The following is a 17,621-nucleotide window of genomic DNA, read 5'->3' on the forward strand; positions in this document are numbered from 1 at the left end:
CACGTTCTCTCTCCATAGCAGCCAAGTGGCCCTAATAGCTGCTGGGGTCCGGCAGCCACGCATGGACTCCAAGCGCAGGCCTGGGCACAGCGCCAGCTGGAGGGCAGCGGGAACACAGGCTAAGCTAGCTGGATGAGGACAGTGACTGAACTGGACTGACCAGTGGCCCAGAATTTATGGACACTGGCCTTTCTCCTGTGCTTGTTGAAAATAAGGCTGGATCTCTTGACAGTGGGACAGATGAAGATGAGACATTGCGAACCTGGGCACAGCCTTCCATTCAGCCACAATAAGTTTTACCACCGAAACTTATCCTCCCATACACGGGCCCCTGGATTGCTTTCCCTGTAGCTCTGCAAAAGGGCCTCATTTCCACCAGCAACAGAAACACGGAAAGTACTGAACCCCGTGTATACTACATTTTTTTCCTATACACACATACAGTTTGCAGCTTCTCTTTGGCATAATGGAGTTGCCAGCATCACTCCTCTTGTGCTTTGAGGCCATTCTTAAGGAAAACAAGGGTTACTTGAATACTAGCGCTGCTATACTGTGACAGTCTGTCTGACAACCAAGATGGCTCCTAGCATGGACAGGGAAGACAAAGCGGTGGTTCACATCCAGGGCTGGAGGGAGTGAGAAGGGAGTGAGAAGGCGCGATGGGAGCAAGATTTCATCATGTTCCTTAGAACAGCACACAGTTTAAAACAGGAATTGTTTATTCCTAGGATTTACCATTTAATATTTCAGACCACATTTGATAACAGGTAACTGAAACCATGGAAAGTGAAACCTGGGGTATGGAGGGACTACTGTAACTCACAATGTGAATAAACCCTTACTACAGGTAATGGAAGGGACTAAGGCAAGACTAGGTTTTGCTGGGAGGCGGTGTGTTTTGCTGCAGCTGGAATGGGATGTTAATCTCTGCTATTGGCCTCACAATAGCATCAAACATAGCCAGAGCAGACCTGCTCCCAGCCCAGCCAGGCTGATTCAGACCAACCTGTCTGAGCTTGAGTTGATCTGGTCCTGAACTCTTAGGAGCAGACTCCACTCTTCTTTTAACCCTTTACATGAATAATCCCTACCATGACTAGGCTGGGCTTGCTCATGGGAGGGAAATCATCCATGGCAGCCGTAATCCGAGTTTGGATTGTGGAAGCCTATCTAGCTATCTTTTTCTTGGTTTAGGAGGGTGGAACCTTGGCAGCATTTGAGCAGTGGTGGCTTTCAGAGCCAGAGGAAATGGAGGGAAAATGCTTTCACAGACTATGGCTGAAAGGCTACTAAAAACCACTTCATCTCATTTAAACTTGTCGTATTACAGGTGAGGAAACCGGGGTCCAGAAGGAATAAACTGCTGAGATTGATTCAGGAACTTCAACTGACCCTATTTCCATCTCATTAGGAGGCTTATTTTGTTGTTTCCTTTGAGCCTTCACTCTTCTGCACACCCGAGTAGCTTGAGCGGTCTCATGCCTGGTCAGCATGATTCCCAAATTTTGTAGCAGGCTTGCCTCTGTTTTTGTCCGTGTTTAGAGTAGTCCCAACACAAAACCGAGAGAAGACGACAGATGAGGAACGTTAAAGCCGGAACTAGAAAAAGGGGCGGGGCACCTGAGACGAGCTTGGTTTGTTCGAGGAGGGGCAGCCCAAGAGATCCTCTCAGGCGGAGTCCCGCCCAGCAGGACAATTACACCGCTTTAGGAGGCGGGTGGAGGAAGGGAGGGCGCGAGGGGCTAAAGGTGGTACTCTTGCGCCCTTTCGTTTCTCCCTAGATCTGAAGGGAGAGACGGTGTTTCAGAAGCGCACGTTGTACTTGCTCCCGCCAACTGGGATAACGCTCAGCTGACTCTTTGCAGACGCCCCAACCGGGAACTGTCTGCAAGGTTTGGGAATCACAGTTCCGAAAACGAGTTAGAGAGATGTACGTGACCCTCAGGGTGTTCTGCAGAGCCCAGTCGCGCGGAGACCCACGCGGACTCGCCCCTGGCGCCCCGCCCCGTCCGTGCCGAGCGTGCGCGGGGCCTCTGTCCCATTCCCCAGCCGCGCGGTACCCCCCCGCGATACAGCCGCCGTTCCCCGCCCCCGCGCTTCGGGGGCTGGCCTCATCACTGCCTGACCCGAGGTCCTGCAGCTTCTACCTTTTGTTAGTCCCTGCTGACGGCCCGAGGTAGACCACCCAGGGAGCTGGGGTGTCATCGATCCCCGTGGCCGTTTCGGAGCAGGTTGGAGTGGGCAGCGGGAGGCGCTGCGGGGACAGGCGCCGTGGAGAGCCCCGGCAACAGAGGCGGGGTCCGGGAGGGGGGAGGGCAGGGTTGCGGCGGGCGGAACGGTGTCTCCTTCACTTCGCCCTCCAGTCGCGGCAGCCGCAGCCCAACCCCGAGCGTGCCGGACGGCGGCGACGGCCCCCCTCTGAAGACCACTAGGTACCGCCGCGCCCGTCTTACTGCCCCCCGGGGGGTCCTAGACCCCGGTGGCCAAGGAGAAGGCCTGAGCGGGACTTGGGGTCGGCTCCGGTTCCCTAAGATGGCCGCGCTGTCCCGCGGCCCCTAGTCCCTCTCGGTCTGAAAATCGCTTTTGGTTTCTTAAACCCCTTCTTACTCCTGCTGACTGCACCTCTTGTCCTCCCCGCAGATCACCTTTTCCCGCAGCCTCGCCATGGCAACCTACGGACAGACCTGCGCGCGGCGTGAGTAGGGATCTCTGCGGGATGGGGCGGTGGTGTCCCCAGGAGTCGAAGCCTTTCCACCAGATAACTGCAACTACTTCTTACCGCACCCTCCCGCCCCCCTCCCAGTTCCTCCAAGGACTTGGAAATTCGCCCTTTTCTGTAGTCACTCCACCCTTCTTGATTCCCTGGCTCTGCGGAAGAGGGGCTGGGCTGCTGGATTACGGAGACCGGGACTAGACCAGGCGATTTGGTCTGTGGCTGCATTCACCTTCAGCTTTTGGATGTTCCTTTGACGACCTGAAAAGCAAAAAGTTATTAGTTGGATTCGGCTTTTGGAGGATTGGATCAGTCACTTTCTAGAGGAAGTAGTAACTCCCCAGTGCGAGAGCAAGGTCATTACACGTGCTCCTAAGGGCGTGGACTCACTTTGTAGAATGAATGAGCTGGTGTTACAAACTCAGTTTGCTTGCCCTTAACCCGCATAGCATTGGCTGAGGACTTCAGTATGGAGGGTTAATTAATATTTAAACATTAATATGTTTAAAGTGCCGTTTGATGTTTAATTGATGTAGACATTTGAGTGGAACATAGATGGCCATTAAGTTCCAGTTTTTAAATTCTCGAAGTATTACGTGTCTTTCTCTTCCCACTTCAGAATGTTAGTTTTGACCTCAGTGAGGATACTAAGGGATATATTAGGGGAGAGGACCTTGTTTTAGGTTTTGATTTTATCATTTGGTTAAATCAGTCCATTCCAGTGAATTGTGGTTGATCCATCTATAAGGATAGGTGTGTGTGTGCATGTGTTTGATTCTTTGTTCTAGGCCGGTCTGAGGAGGTGAGGGAACAGAGTCTGTTTTTCTATTTTGGAAGGAATTTCCCAACTTTGTATAGTAATATGCTGGAGTTCCCCATTTAGAAATAAGCCTTTGTTGGTAATCTCTCTTTCTCTTTCATGGATCCTTACAGTACAGTTTTATTGTAACTTTTGGTGGTATCAAAAATACATCAACAAATTGGAGTGCTTGAATTTATCTCTTTCTTTTTTATTTAATTTATGCCTTTTTTATTGGACTGCTTCAATTTAAAGATAGCAAAGGTAGTGGTGGGTCGTCATGTAGTCCTGGGACAGAAAGTGGAGAACAGGAACGCTAACGTTGGAATGTTTCCTCCCACCAGCAATGTGTATCCCTCCATCATATGCTGACCTTGGCAAAGCTGCCAGAGATATTTTCAACAAAGGATTTGGTAAGAACTTTTTAAAAAAATTTTTTAGGTCAGAAGTGAAAATGTGGGTTTGGATTGCTTAGTGAAATTATTAATTTCTTCAAATTTTAAATATCTTGCTGCATTAATTCTTCTGTTGGATACATTTTAGATAAAATGTACAATAATTCCGTAACAGTTCACATCACCTTCCATCCCAGTTTCCTCCAGTATTTTCAAACTATAGTTCAAAGATTTTACCTTTAAAAAATCTGTGCTTCAATTTGCTTCAGGTATAGCTTAGGCCTTGGTTGACTAGGATTATTATTGTTATTATTATTATGTTTCATTGTTTTTACTTTTGTGGAGGTAACCCCTATCAGATGTGGGCTTTTTTGAGTGAATTTGGGTTTGTAAAGATTTGGGTCCATGCACACACACCCCTTCCCACTTTCGACTTTCGATTATTCTCCCAGTTATTTAGATTGTTAATCCTAAAGGGAGATAACTCCTTTGGGGTAATACTCTGAATGTCTATCATAATAAACTATTGGCCATTCTGAGATTTAAGTTGAATTATCTGCTTTTAGTTTGAAAGTGGTTTGAAAGTTACTTTGTTTTTGTTGCTGGATGATACACCAGAACACTAGGCAAAGCTGCGGAATGTTTTGCTCTTTACATGTCAGGTTAACATGGAATAATTTAAATTTTTTCTGCAAGTATTGTGTTTCAACATACATTTTTATCTCCCTGAGCAACATGTGAATTCTTGACTCTCTTCCTTTAATGTATAGTCAACTGTCGGTATGCGTTTTTTTATGCTAAAGAGTCATTTTGTTATCATTTGCTTTCTAAGGTTTTGGGTTGGTGAAACTGGACGTGAAAACAAAGTCGTGCAGTGGCGTGGTGAGTGTTGAGTGTCTAAGAAGTTCTGATGAACCTTCTATAACTGTGTGCCCAGAAATGTTCAAAACAAAAATGTCTAAAAGCAGAAGTAATTTTAAGAGATTTGCACGTAACTTGATTTATTTTGGCTTTGGTCTTTTTTTCATGTGGTCTTTTTCCGTATTACTGTGTATGCACAAGGAGCTAAGTAAAGACTGGGCATGTGGGACTCAGATTACTTGAAGGCAGGAAACCTGTTATACTTTTTTATAACCCTTTCTTTTAAAAAAAGAAAAATGCTTTACTTCTTGATTCTTTTACCAAATCTTATTCCTAGATTTGTAATACTTAAAAAAAAAAAAGATTTTATTTATTTTTAGATACAGGGGAAGGGAGGGAGAGAGAGTGGGAGAGAAACATCAGTGTGTGGTTGTCTTTGGTGCACCCCCAACTGGGGACCTGGCCTGCAACCCAGGCATGTGCCCTGACTGGGAATTGAACTGGCGACCCCTTTGCTTTGCAGTCCGGCGCTCAATCCACTCAGCCACACCAGCCAGGTCATAACCTTTCTTTCAATACCCCTTAAAAGCATTTGGAATTCTGGGCATAAATGTATTCAGTAACTCTTTGTTTTAAAATCCTCACCCAAGGACATGTTTATTGATTTTAGGAAGGAAGGAAGGAGGAAGGGAGGGGGCGAGGGGAGAGAGAAAGAGGAGGGAAACGGTCGATGTGAGAAACATGGATTGGTTACCTCCTGTACATGCCCTGAGTGATGGAACCCACAACCCTTTGGTGTCTGGGATGATGTATCAGTTGAGCTGATACTGAGCCACCTGTCCAGGGCTAGTATTCAGTCATTCTTAATTTAAATGTACTATTTATATAAAGCTGGTATTGTAGCAGCCCTCCTTGGGGAAGATTTCCATATGTATTTTGTGAATTTAGAAAATCTTGATTTGAGTATTTTTAAAGAGGTTAGTATTTTTGGTATTTGATGTCTTGATTCTGCCTATCAAACTTCCCTCAAAGGGAGTAAGTAAAATTTAATTGTTTGATTTTCTTTTTTTCCCTCTAAAATTTTTGTTTTGAGATTGTTTGGAGGATGGATATAGTGTGTGCATGTTGAATATTTTTGGTCATTTTGATAAATTCTTGTGTGGCTCTTAATTCCCTTAGTGCATGGAACTGTTATGAAAATTGTGTTGTAGTTTAATGCCTAGACTTGGGGTTTTATATTTGTCAGGTATGTCATTTGGTTTCTTTAAGCTGAAAAGAAGCCTGAATATTCAGTGTGGTTGGGTGACTTACTTACTGTAACAGGTCTCAGAGCAGCATCTTAGTGTTTATTTTATTTACTTACTTATTTTTAAAGATTTTATTTACTTACTTTTAGAGAGAGGGGAAAGGAGGGAGGGAGGGAGGGAGAGAAGAAAAGAAACAGCAATGTGCGAAAGATACATGGATCAGTTGCCTCTCCTACACCCCTAACTGGTGACCTGGCCCACGATCCCAGGCATGTGCCCTGATGGGGAATCGAACCGGTGACAACTCGGTTCTCAGGACGATGCCCAACCTACTGAGTCATACCAGTCAGGGTGACTTAGTGTTTATTTTTTTGTGTTCCCATTCTTAATCTATTGAAACCCCTTATAAACACTTGCTGCGCATTTGTTGAAACAGGAAAGGCCTCTTAAGAAAAAAGTAAAAGACAGAGTCCTGTGTTTAAAAAAGCTTATTTGCTGGAGAGACAAAATAAACTTTAAGTGGCGGAACAATTAGAAAGGTATGTTAGTATTAGATAGTTTGATATGTCAAGTCTTCGTTGGAAAGGAAGGGCTTACTGGGGACATGGTTAAGGAAAGTTTTATGAGTTTAGGTTTTAGATCATGAAGAACGTATAGGAGCTGGATTATATATATATAATATGTTTTTGTTTCTATTTAATGTATATAGCTCAACAAGTGTGGTACTGATCTCGTAATATGTACTTGGCCATAGATAAATTCCATTAATGGCTGGTTCTGTTTTCTCACCTGAACAGCAGAGATGTTCAGGCCACCCCAGAAGGTAGAATCTTAGACGTCTGGTGATGAAGTGAAGGATCCACCAGTGGTGTCGTCGGCCCTGTGTTGGTCCCACAGTGTAGTCTTGGTTTAGTGTCTTGAGGATTCCTTGGTATGTACATAGGCTAGCTCTTAACCTATGGATTCGTGGATGGAGGGCCTTAAGAATCATTAATCAGCTTCTGGCCAAGATGGAGGTGTAGGTAGACACACTGTGCCTCCTCGCACAACCAAAAGAAGGACAACAATTTAAAAACAAAAAAACCCCAGAACTGACAGAAAATTGAACTGTATGGAAGTCCGACAACCAAGGAGATAAAGAAGAAACATTCATCCAGACTGGTAGGAGGGGTGGAGACGGGCAGCCCGGGGCAGAGAGGTCTGGAGGCAAGGTGGCTGGAGGACCCATCAAGGTGGCAGATTGTGGAATGGGGCAGGCCAGGCTGCAGCTAGCAGACCCCAAAAGGTGGTGGCTGGCAGACCCTGCAGCCCCACATTCGTGCAAAGATAAACTGGGAGGAATGGTGGGGGAGCGAAACAGACCTCGCAACCCAGGGCTCCAGCACGGGGAAATAAAGCCTCAAACCTCTGCTTGAAAACACCCTTTGGGGGGTTGAGGCGGCAGCAGGAGAAACTCCCAGCCTCACAAGAGTTCGTTGGAGGGACCCACAGCGGTCTAGAGAGTGCACAAGCCCATCCACCCACTTGGGAATCAGTACCAGAGGGGCCCAATTTGATTGTGGGTAGCAGAGGGAGTGACTGAAATCCTGCAGAGAGTGGAGCAGGCACCATTGCTCCCTCTCGGCCCCTCCCCCACGTACAGAGTCACAGTGCAGCAACCAGTGGTACCCCACCCTGGTGAACACCTCAGGCTCTGCCCCTTTATGTAACAGGCGCACCAAGACAAAAAAAATGGCCCAAATGAAAGAACAGATCAAAGCTCCAGAAAAAATACAACTAAGCAACGAAGAGATTGCCAACCTATCAGATGCACAGTTCAAAACACTGGTAATCAGGATGCTCACAGAATTGGTTGAATTTGGTTACAAATTAGATGAAAAAATGAAGACTATGCTAAGAGAAACAAAGGAAAATGTACAGGGAACCAGTAGTGATGGGAAGGAAACTGGGACTCACATCAATGGTGTGGACCAGAAGGAAGAAAGAAACATCCAACCAGAACACAATGAAGAAACAAGAATTCAAAAAAATGAGGAGAGGCTTAGGAACCTCCAGGACATCTTGAAACGTCCAACATCCTAATTATAGGGGTGCCAGAAGGAGAAGAGGAAGACCAAGAAATTGAAAACTTACTTGAAAAAAATAATGAAGGAGAACTTCCCTAATTTGGCAAAGGAAATAGAGTTCCAGGAAGTCCAGGCAGCTCAGAGAGTCCCAAAGAAGCTGGACCCAAGGAGGAACACACCAAGGCACATCATCATTACGTTACCCAACATGAAACAGAAGGAGAGAATCTTAGAAGCAGCAAGAGAAAAGGACGTAGTTACCTACAAAGGGGTTCTCATAAGACTGTCAACTGATTTCTCCAAAGAGACCTTACAGGCAAGACGGGATTGGCAAGAAGTATTCCAAATCATGAAAGGCAAGGGCCTACATCCAAGATTACTGTATCCAGCAAAGCTATCATTTAGAATGAAAGGGCAGATAAAGTGCTTCTCAGATAAGGTCAAGTTCAAGGAGTTCTTCATCCCAAGCCCTTATTATATGAAATGTTAATGGGATTATATTATATGAAATGTTGATGGGATTTACCTAAGAAAAAGAAGATAAAAAATATGAACAGTAAAAATGACAGCAAACTCATAGTTATTAACAACCATACCTAAAACAAAAACAAAAGCAAACTAAGCCAACAACTAGAACAGGAACAGAACCACAGAAATGGAGATCACATGGAGGGTTATCAACAGGGGAGTGAGAGGGGGGAAAGGTACAGAGAACAAGTAGCATAAATGGTAGGTAGAATATAGACAGGGGAGGGTAAGAATAGTATAGAAATGTAGAAGCCAAAGAACTTATAAGTATGACCCATGGACATGAACTATGGGGGGGGGGGGAATGTGGGAGGGAGGGGGTGGGCAGGATGGAGTGGAGTGAAGAGGGGGAAATGGGACAACTGTAATAGCATAATCAATAAATATATTTAAAAAATCATTAGTCAGTGTCACTCAGGAATAAAAATAGCTACTTGTGTACATTCCCCATTCAAAGTGTCTGCTAGAAGAACATGGTCCATATAGTTTTAATAGTGCTTTCTTTTTGTGTCGAGCACATGAAAATGTGGAAAGCATTCACAGTGTCAGTCCAGTTTAATCTTCTAGAGATGGATTTTATTGTTATAATTGAGGAAACTGAGTTCTAGAAAAGTTAAAAGTTTCTTCCTCAGTGTTAGTCATTTAGTAAACGGCAAGTGGATGTCAGGACTCCTAACTTTACATTCAGTGTTCTTTCCTAACCTAATACCAGTGTTTTTTAGTATGGACATTGAGTACCAAGCTTTGACTTGAAATTCCTGTTAATGAAAACATTTAATTTCAGGAGATTGTGTACCAGACCTAAGGCCTTTGAGTCTGTTTCACTGCAGAGCAATAGTTATGCAAATGTTCCATTTTCTAAGTGTAGGTGTTTGGCCTTTTCTGTTATTAGCACAGTTTTTGATATTTCCTCACTTTTGCAGGTATCACAATTTCAGGTAGAAATTGTCTTAGTTTCAGATCAGCTTTAGACTTGGCTTTCCAAGTCTAAAGTGGCCAAAGCATATAAGCATTATTAGCAGACAAATTGTGAATCAGAATCCTCAGAAGGCTTTTTAATATTTTATTTTGGAAGATTTCAATTGCCTGCCTGTATACTGAGCTCTGAAAGTTATTAGATTTCTGGATTATCTGTAGCAGAATTTAAATTTCAGATAAACCCCCCTCCACATTATACTCTCCTTTTTAGTTGGTGTGCAGTTATGGATTTGCAAGTTCTTTGTTTGCTACAAACATAAGATTATAAAATGCACTTAAAATTATTCCTATATGTAGATTATTTTTCTATTGATATCTGTTATATGTGCTATAGTTTATATTATGCATGATAAACCAGTTGTAAAGCTCCTGTAATTCTTCCCGCTACTTTCCCCACCCCGCCTTCTTAATGAGACTGTAGAAGATGGTTGGAAAGGCACGAAACCGGGTGAAGATCCTTTTTATCCCACAGAAACAGAACATTGGGACTACCTAAGAATTTAGAAAAGCGATCGTTTGTTCCTGGCATGAATTCCTACAGTGGGATACTTTCCCTTTAAGGACTTTCAGGAAACATTTCATGATAAATAAATAGAGTATGTGTTATTATAAACTTTGATTGTAATGATCTTATATGTGATAACCATAGTGACTTATATAGTGTTTTATTCAATATCAGGTAGACTGGATGCAGAGCCAAAACATTCACTCCTTCCCCAGCTCCCAGTGGCTTTTGAATCGCAAATGTATCACCTCATAAGTTTCCTTGAAAGGCGTACAGTTTGTTGTTCACTTGAGAATTAGATACAGATTAACTTGTGATTAGTTGGAAATGTCACCTGTAAGGTGACAGTAATTTACAGACTAATTTTTCACCCTTGTATATACCGAGTAGTAGAGGGTAGGAATATTAGGCAAGCTAGAGAAAAAGAGGATTAAGTGAAGTTACTAAGTGTTTCAGTGGGTTGTGTGGTGGTTTTTTGGTTTTTTTTTGCATGTGTAAGTTAGATTCTTAAATGCTTGTGTAAAGTTCATGAAGTTATTTATCGTCCTAATAGGAATTCTCAACATCTGGTTCATCGAATACAGACACTGGTAAAGTTACTGGGACCTTGGAGACCAAATATAAATGGTGTGAGTATGGTCTGACTTTCACAGAGAAATGGAACACTGATAACACCCTGGGAACGGAAATCGCAATTGAAGACCAGGTAACTTTTCGAAAATGTGCTCTAGTATTAATTACCTTATTTTTGTATTTCAAAAAGGAAATAAAGCTGAAAACATTCTTTTTCTTTCAACAGATTTGTCAGGGTTTGAAACTAACATTTGATACCACTTTTTCACCAAACACCGGGTAAGCATGGATATTTGTATCTGCTTTAAATTTAAAAGCATTTCTCTTCTGTATATTTAGGAAAGATGCACATTTATTTATTTATACTTACTTTCCTTGTTATTGAATGCATTGGGGTGACACTGGTTAACAAAATCTTACAGGTTTCAGGTGCACTCTTCCACACCATGTCATCTGTACACTGTACTGTGTGTTCACCTCCCCAAAGGAAAGACGCATATTGCTGTTCCGTAGCTTACCCAGATGCCTTGTGGCAAACCTCTGTGTGTGCCTTTGAAGTATGAACACTATGGTTGCTGTTTGTTATTGGCTTGCCTTCAAATATTTGCCTCTTCATGGTGGCACTAACTTGGGTAATTAACACGTTTCAAATATGCTTTTGTGACAGACTGCCTGTTACGCAAAGCAGCCTTCCTGTGGCAGTCTAGTTACCCCATGTGCCCTTGTCTTTTAGTTTGAGATACATAGATCTCAGAAACTAAATAAATATATTTATTTATATACATAAATATAAATGTATATTTATTTTTTCACCTCTTACGACCTGATACTTTAAAAAAATTATTATTTATTTTTTATTGTATTTTTTCATTGCCTTTTATCCTCATCTGCTACTTTTTACTCTGGTTATACTGCAGTTTGTTTAAATCTGTTGTGTGCCCTCTGCAGAAGTTATGTAAATCTTTCCCGCTGGCATCCGTTTTAAGTCAGTTTGTTCTTTTTCCAGAAAGAAAAGTGGTAAAATCAAGTCTTCTTACAAGAGGGAATGTATAAACCTTGGTTGCGATGTTGACTTTGATTTTGCTGGACCTGCGATCCATGGTTCAGCTGTCTTTGGTTATGAGGGCTGGCTTGCTGGATACCAGATGACCTTTGACAGTGCCAAATCAAAGCTGACAAGGAATAACTTCGCAGTGGGCTACAGGACTGGGGACTTCCAGCTACACACTAATGTGTGAGTGTTTCCTTTGTGGGGTGTTAGGATGGAGGACTTGGTGATACTGAGGTCTCCTGTCATTTCTTAATGTAGGTTAAACCTAAAGGATTTCTCTTAAGAGAAAAAGATCATTCTTGAGCATTTCTAGGGTGCCCATCAAAAGTGAATAGTTAAAAATGTTAGTCTGACTTTTGGTACTGAGAGAATAAATGTTCATTTCATACAGGGCTTGGTGTGCTTTGTATTTTTGAATAGGCTAAGACATTGTCAGATTTTTACCAGTGTATTTATTTGATCTACTGGTTTGTGGTGTTTGAGGTCTTGATTTGAAAGGATTTCCTAAAATGTATGATGTTTTTAACCCAAAACAGATACATATGTCAAAAGGACTGAAAAATAACTTTTTCTCATAAAAAAAGATTGCATTGGTAAATAATAGAAGAACAAAGAAAAAAATCAAAATTTTCCCTAATCCTACCACATAGGTGTATGATCTTTGTTAAATGTTAATGTTTTGGTGTTTTACCTTTTTATATATGTATATACATAAAATACATACTGAAAAGGCTGTTTGATAACCCTTTTCTCCCTTCATGCATTTTGATCATTTTCCTATAGTGTTATGTATCCTATAGCATGATTATTAGTGGCTCGTAATTCGACTGGTTGGATGTAGCATGCTTGGACCAATCCTTGTTTTTGGACAAAGGTTGGGAAAAGACCTTTTAAAATGAGAATTTTCAGTGGAACATTAGAGACCGATGTGAGCAATAGGTTTTATTTAAATGTGATCCTACTACAATGTCAGCCTGGTGCCTTACACATATTACATTGTCTGTTCTTGATTTATTGATTTAAAATGTAGCAATGATGGGACAGAATTTGGAGGCTCAATTTATCAGAAAGTATGTGAAGATCTTGACACTTCAGTAAACCTTGCTTGGACATCAGGTACCAACTGCACTCGCTTTGGCATTGCTGCTAAGTATCAGTTGGATCCCACTGCTTCCATTTCTGTGAGTACTACTATGGGCTTAGAATAAACGGGTTTTTTTGGTTGTGGGAATTGCTCTTGGGGTATATTATGTTGAGAATGTGAACTGTAGTTCACACTATCCCCAGTTTATACGCAGATTGGATTAGAATTTTGAATACTGCTTTTTTTAAAAATGGAGACAGTGTTAGAAGTTTGGTATCCAGGCCATAGGAGTTTAGCCCCAAAAGTGTGTAGATAGTAACCCTGAGCCCTAAGCCTGTCTAAGCTTAAGGAAGACAGTGACTTTTGGGTCCTGGGCAGTTCTCACTCCTTCTGAGGAGTAAGTACTTCAGTTGATACTTGACTTTGTATTTTTATGGTTTATAAAATATCTTCAGATTTGAGCTCAGTGCTCCATGGTGTATGTGCCATTTTGCACTTGAAGAAACCAAAAACTTGGAGAAAGGACTTACACCACTACTAGGGAGGGAAGGTAGGGAGGAGTAGAGCCAGGACTGGACTCATGTCTTTTGATTTACTTCCTGTCTGGGGTGAGCAGCTAGCTCACAGCTCATCTTGTTTTGCCTGGGCCCATTCTAGCTTTAGCCTTGGAAGTCTTGCATCCCAGAGAACACCCCTGCTGGATTAGCTGGGTGGGATGGCCACCCTGTCCTTAGGCTCTTTCTCCCTTCAGTCATTGTGGGTTGGGGTAGGAGGGAGTGTATGGTGTCTCAGGGTGCAGAGGGACTGGCTCCAGTTTCAGGCAGATCAGCCAGCAGCTGTTCCTGTGTGTCAGTAGTTTACAGGTCAGGGACTGCCTGTACCCAATGCACCGGGATGGGGGAAAGTTAATCCTTCCAAAGTTACTTGTTACATGAAGTAATCTTCATTCCTGAGGACAATGTTTTGATAATTTAAGCAGTTTTAGCTCCCATTTTTGTTTTAACTTAGAAGAGTTGTAATGAGAGAATGAGAAGCACCCAGAATGCTTTTCCCATTGGGAAGGCAGTGATTCATTTATTTTTCCTTTCTCTTGTTTCTAACTGTACCAAAGCAATAAAAACCTCAGGATTCACCCAGTACATTGTAGCTACATTGTTACTCTCTTCCAATGGATGTTTATGGCACCATTGCAGATTCAAAGCCAGCAGAAGATGCAGCTCTCTTATATTCTACAATGAGAAGGGAACTTGGGACCTGTGTGTCACTGAGTGATTCCTGGGGATTATTTGGAAATCTGTCTAGCATTTCCCACCTAAGAAGTGCTGCTGTTGCCTGATTCAGGCGTCATCTGAAGCATTGCTTAATGCTGCTTCACAATTTCATGCTTTACCTTTAAAGTACTAGGAACTTGTATTTTCCTGAGGCTCTTAGATTTGTTGGGCACAAGGTGGTCACTGGTGGTACATTCCTTTCTGAGAAAAATAACTCACATAGTCATCGGTGACTCATGAAGGCTTGGCTGTAGTGCCAGCTGAATATAAGTTCTGTTTATGTAACTTTCGCCTGTGTAGTTATATCATTTCTTTCTCTGGATTGGGCTATTTTGATGTTACACTTTGTACAAGAGTGTAGACGTCAGATCATCTCCAAGTCTGTTTTGAAGTCAAAGGCTGTTGTGTTACCTTTTTACCGTAGCACTCAGAATGCTGAAGAGTGAAGAGCAGCCTAGGCCCTGGAGACGGCATAATGTTAGTGGGAGAGACTGGAGCTACTCCTTACTGTGTCTTGTTTTTTCAGCCCTTGAAGGTCTGTGACTAAATTCTAAAAGAATAGAATTGTGCAAGGTAGTGGATTGGTAATGACACTCCATTGGAAGGTCTTCTCAAGCATAGTCTGATTATATACAGCCAAAACCCAGAGGCATTAATCAGAGGTGTGAGACTGTGAGATAAAGGATTTAGTCAGTCTTATTCTTAGAGGAAGTACTTGACATTTGGCGATTTCGAACATGGATGGTTTTGATTATATTTAGGATGACCACTGAAAGTAATATGTGTCAAAGTCATGAACTTAAACTTCACATCCCACACTTTGAGGCTGCGTATGTCATATAGCTAGTGAGCCCGGTAGACTTCCATCAGCTGCATTTTGGTGTGCTTCTGTTGTGCTAGATTAGGCTCAACACGGATGATTTTTTTTTTTTTTTTAACAAGGATGATTTCTTATGAGAGTGCTTAGGCTCTTGTGCTATGTGGACAACATGGGGGCCTTGTAGGCACATTCCAGTAGATTCCACGAGTATTTTGTTGTACTGACAGTTTGATTTTGAGTTTAATGGACAAGAATTAAGCCCTGGCCAGGTAATTCAGTTTGTTAGAGCGTCGTCCTCACACCAGGGTTGTGGGTTTGATCCCCGGTCAGGGCACATATGAGAATCAATCACTGAATGCATAAATAAGTGGAGCAACAAATCGATATTTCTCTCCCTCTCTTTCTCTCCCTTCCTCTCTAAAATCAACCAATTAAAAAAAAAGAATTAAGTGGCACCTGGTCTTTGTTTGGCCGATAACAATACTATATTTTTATTGTGTGAATAAAAAGGCTGAACACTCTGTAATTGCATGATAGGGAAACAGGTAGGGGCTTTGTCTCCTTTCAAAAATTTTCTTAATAGTTTTTGCATTTTGTTTTAGGCAAAAGTCAACAACTCTAGTTTAATTGGAGTGGGCTACACTCAGACTCTGAGGCCTGGTAAGTATTGTTCATAAAGTAGGATTTTTTTTGATAGTGTTTTAAAAATTAGTTTTCTTTTCTTGTTTTGCAAACCTTTTAAATATACAAAATTGATAGGCAAGTACAATGAACACATATTTACTTTTGATCCAAATTTTATATTTCTTTTTTCCCCTTTTTTATTTGCTGGGCTGTTTGGAAGTTGCATCTGTCACGACACTTCCCTAATGCTTGAGCAGGTCTCCCCTGAGGACAGTGTCCTGTTCCGCGTCCCTCAGTGCCGTCACCACACCTAAATAGTGAACGGTGGTGCCGTGTTGTTGTTTAATGCTCACTCTATTCGCGTTCCTCTCTAGTACCTCAGCTGTCCCACGGTAATTCTTATTTCTTCAAAGTGCACTCATTGCTTTGTGTTTTTGGTCTCTATAATCTCATTTAATTAACATTATTTTGAGCCTGGCTGTGTCTTCTAGAGCAGTACTTCTCAAACTTCAGTGTGTGCCTGAATCACCTGGGAAATCTTGTTAAACATAAATCCTGTTTTTATAGCTCTGGGATGAGGACTCCTGTCTTTCTAACAAGCTCTTAGGCGATGCCAGTGTTCCTGGCGCTTGAACCACCGTTTGGATAGTAAGGTTCCAAGGCATTTGCAGCTTTTGCCTCCTCCAAATGGAGATTTTTACCCAGACTTTTTATTTTGGCCATTTTGAAACCTAAAGAAGAGGAACAGTACCGAGAATATCCATATCCCCTTTTCCACATTCACCAGGTGTAACATTTACCACATTTATTTTACCTTTCCCTGTCTGCATATATAATCCTTCGTTTTCACACGCCCTGATGAATTACTTAAATGTATGTTTTACAGACATGTAAACACATCAGCCCTAGCATGGATATCCTAAGAGTAAGACATTTTTCTTCATAACTACAGTAAGCATTGTCACAGCTAGGAAAATACACATTAATAATGCCTAGTGTGTACTATATAGTGTGTTCAGATTTCCCCACTTGTCCCAAACAGTGTTTTAGTTTTTCCTTTCTAGGATTCAGTTATGATTGCTTTTTAGTCTGATAGTATGTTGAACACTATTGTGTTTTCTAGAGCTCTTTGAACTTTATTATTTCCATTTTTGTGCTCTGTTACTTGATTCCGATGGAATTCTCTCTGGTATCTCAGATACTCCCAAGTGCCCTCTGGTGGCTGGCACCAATAGGTCATCTGACAGGCTGAGGAAAGTGACAGGCAAGCTCTGGAGTTACTAAAAAAGACTGCAGAGCCTCGCGTGGTGTTTCGTGCACATCACGGTTGTCTGCTTTCATTTACAGGTGTGAAGCTCACACTGTCTGCGCTGGTAGATGGGAAGAGCATTAATGCTGGAGGCCACAAACTTGGGCTTGCCCTGGAGTTGGAGGCTTAATCCAGCTGAAAGAAACCTCTGGGAATGGATATCAGAAGATTTGGCCTTAATATATTTCCAGTGTGACCAGCAGGCTTTTTTCCCTCCAAGAAGGTGATCAAAACAAAGGATGAGCTAAACAAGAGCTGTGTTTTAAATATTTACAGTTACTTGTTAGCTGGTTTCTAGTTGAATTGGTTGTCTGTCTAGTTACCAGTGCTGCCGTCGTGCAGCCTCCTATACATTATTTAAATGTATTTAACTGTTCAATGAGCTACCCACCAATAATGAAATAGACCTTTATGAAAACTGTGCAGTTGTGTGCATGTTTGTTTTTATGTTCCTTTTCACATTGAGTACTGCCATTGAATGAAATGGATCAGAGGATTTAAGATGAGGTTAAAAATTTTTTTGTTAAATAGCAACCATTAGAATCACTTTTGGTACCCTAAAACATGACAAATTATGAATAAAACAAGTATACATAATTAATGACTCCAAGTATTTGCAGAATTAAAAATTTGCTAGCTGGGGTCAGATCTCTCTGGATATCTAGCTAATAATTATTTTTCCAGTGAGCATTTTGTTCTTTACCAAAACCTGTGCCACAAACTCCTCTGTGTTCTTAGAGTAACTTCGTGAGCCTTTTAGACTACAATAAAATAAGAGGATATATGGCTTTACATCT

General features: G+C 41.9%; 1 protein-coding gene across 1 annotated transcript; it reads left to right on the forward strand.

The window, feature by feature from the left end:
* The first annotated feature begins 2,280 nt into the window (after positions 1–2,280).
* Positions 2,281–17,245, forward strand: VDAC2 (voltage dependent anion channel 2). Its single transcript, XM_053922987.1, has 10 exons — positions 2,281–2,432; positions 2,641–2,695; positions 3,857–3,925; positions 4,740–4,789; positions 10,646–10,798; positions 10,892–10,944; positions 11,672–11,899; positions 12,747–12,897; positions 15,494–15,551; positions 16,863–17,245. The coding sequence occupies exons 2-10, from the start codon at positions 2,665–2,667 to the stop codon at positions 16,952–16,954; spliced, it is 885 nt and encodes a 294-aa protein (XP_053778962.1). The 5' UTR covers positions 2,281–2,432; positions 2,641–2,664; the 3' UTR covers positions 16,955–17,245.
* The last annotated feature ends 376 nt before the right edge of the window (positions 17,246–17,621 follow it).

This window comes from Desmodus rotundus, chromosome 4 (genome assembly GCF_022682495.2).
Source record: "Desmodus rotundus isolate HL8 chromosome 4, HLdesRot8A.1, whole genome shotgun sequence".
In the NCBI taxonomy this organism is placed as follows: Eukaryota; Metazoa; Chordata; class Mammalia; order Chiroptera; family Phyllostomidae; genus Desmodus; species Desmodus rotundus.

Excerpts from the sequence above, each read along its gene's own strand:
- VDAC2 (XM_053922987.1), top strand. The coding sequence starts at position 2,665 with ATGGCAACCTACGGACAGACCTGCGCGCGGC. Across the intron at positions 2,696-3,856 it reads CGGACAGACCTGCGCGCGGC|CAATGTGTATCCCTCCATCA; the intron begins GTGAGTAGGGAT and ends TCCTCCCACCAG. Across the intron at positions 4,790-10,645 it reads CAAAGTCGTGCAGTGGCGTG|GAATTCTCAACATCTGGTTC; the intron begins GTGAGTGTTGAG and ends TCGTCCTAATAG.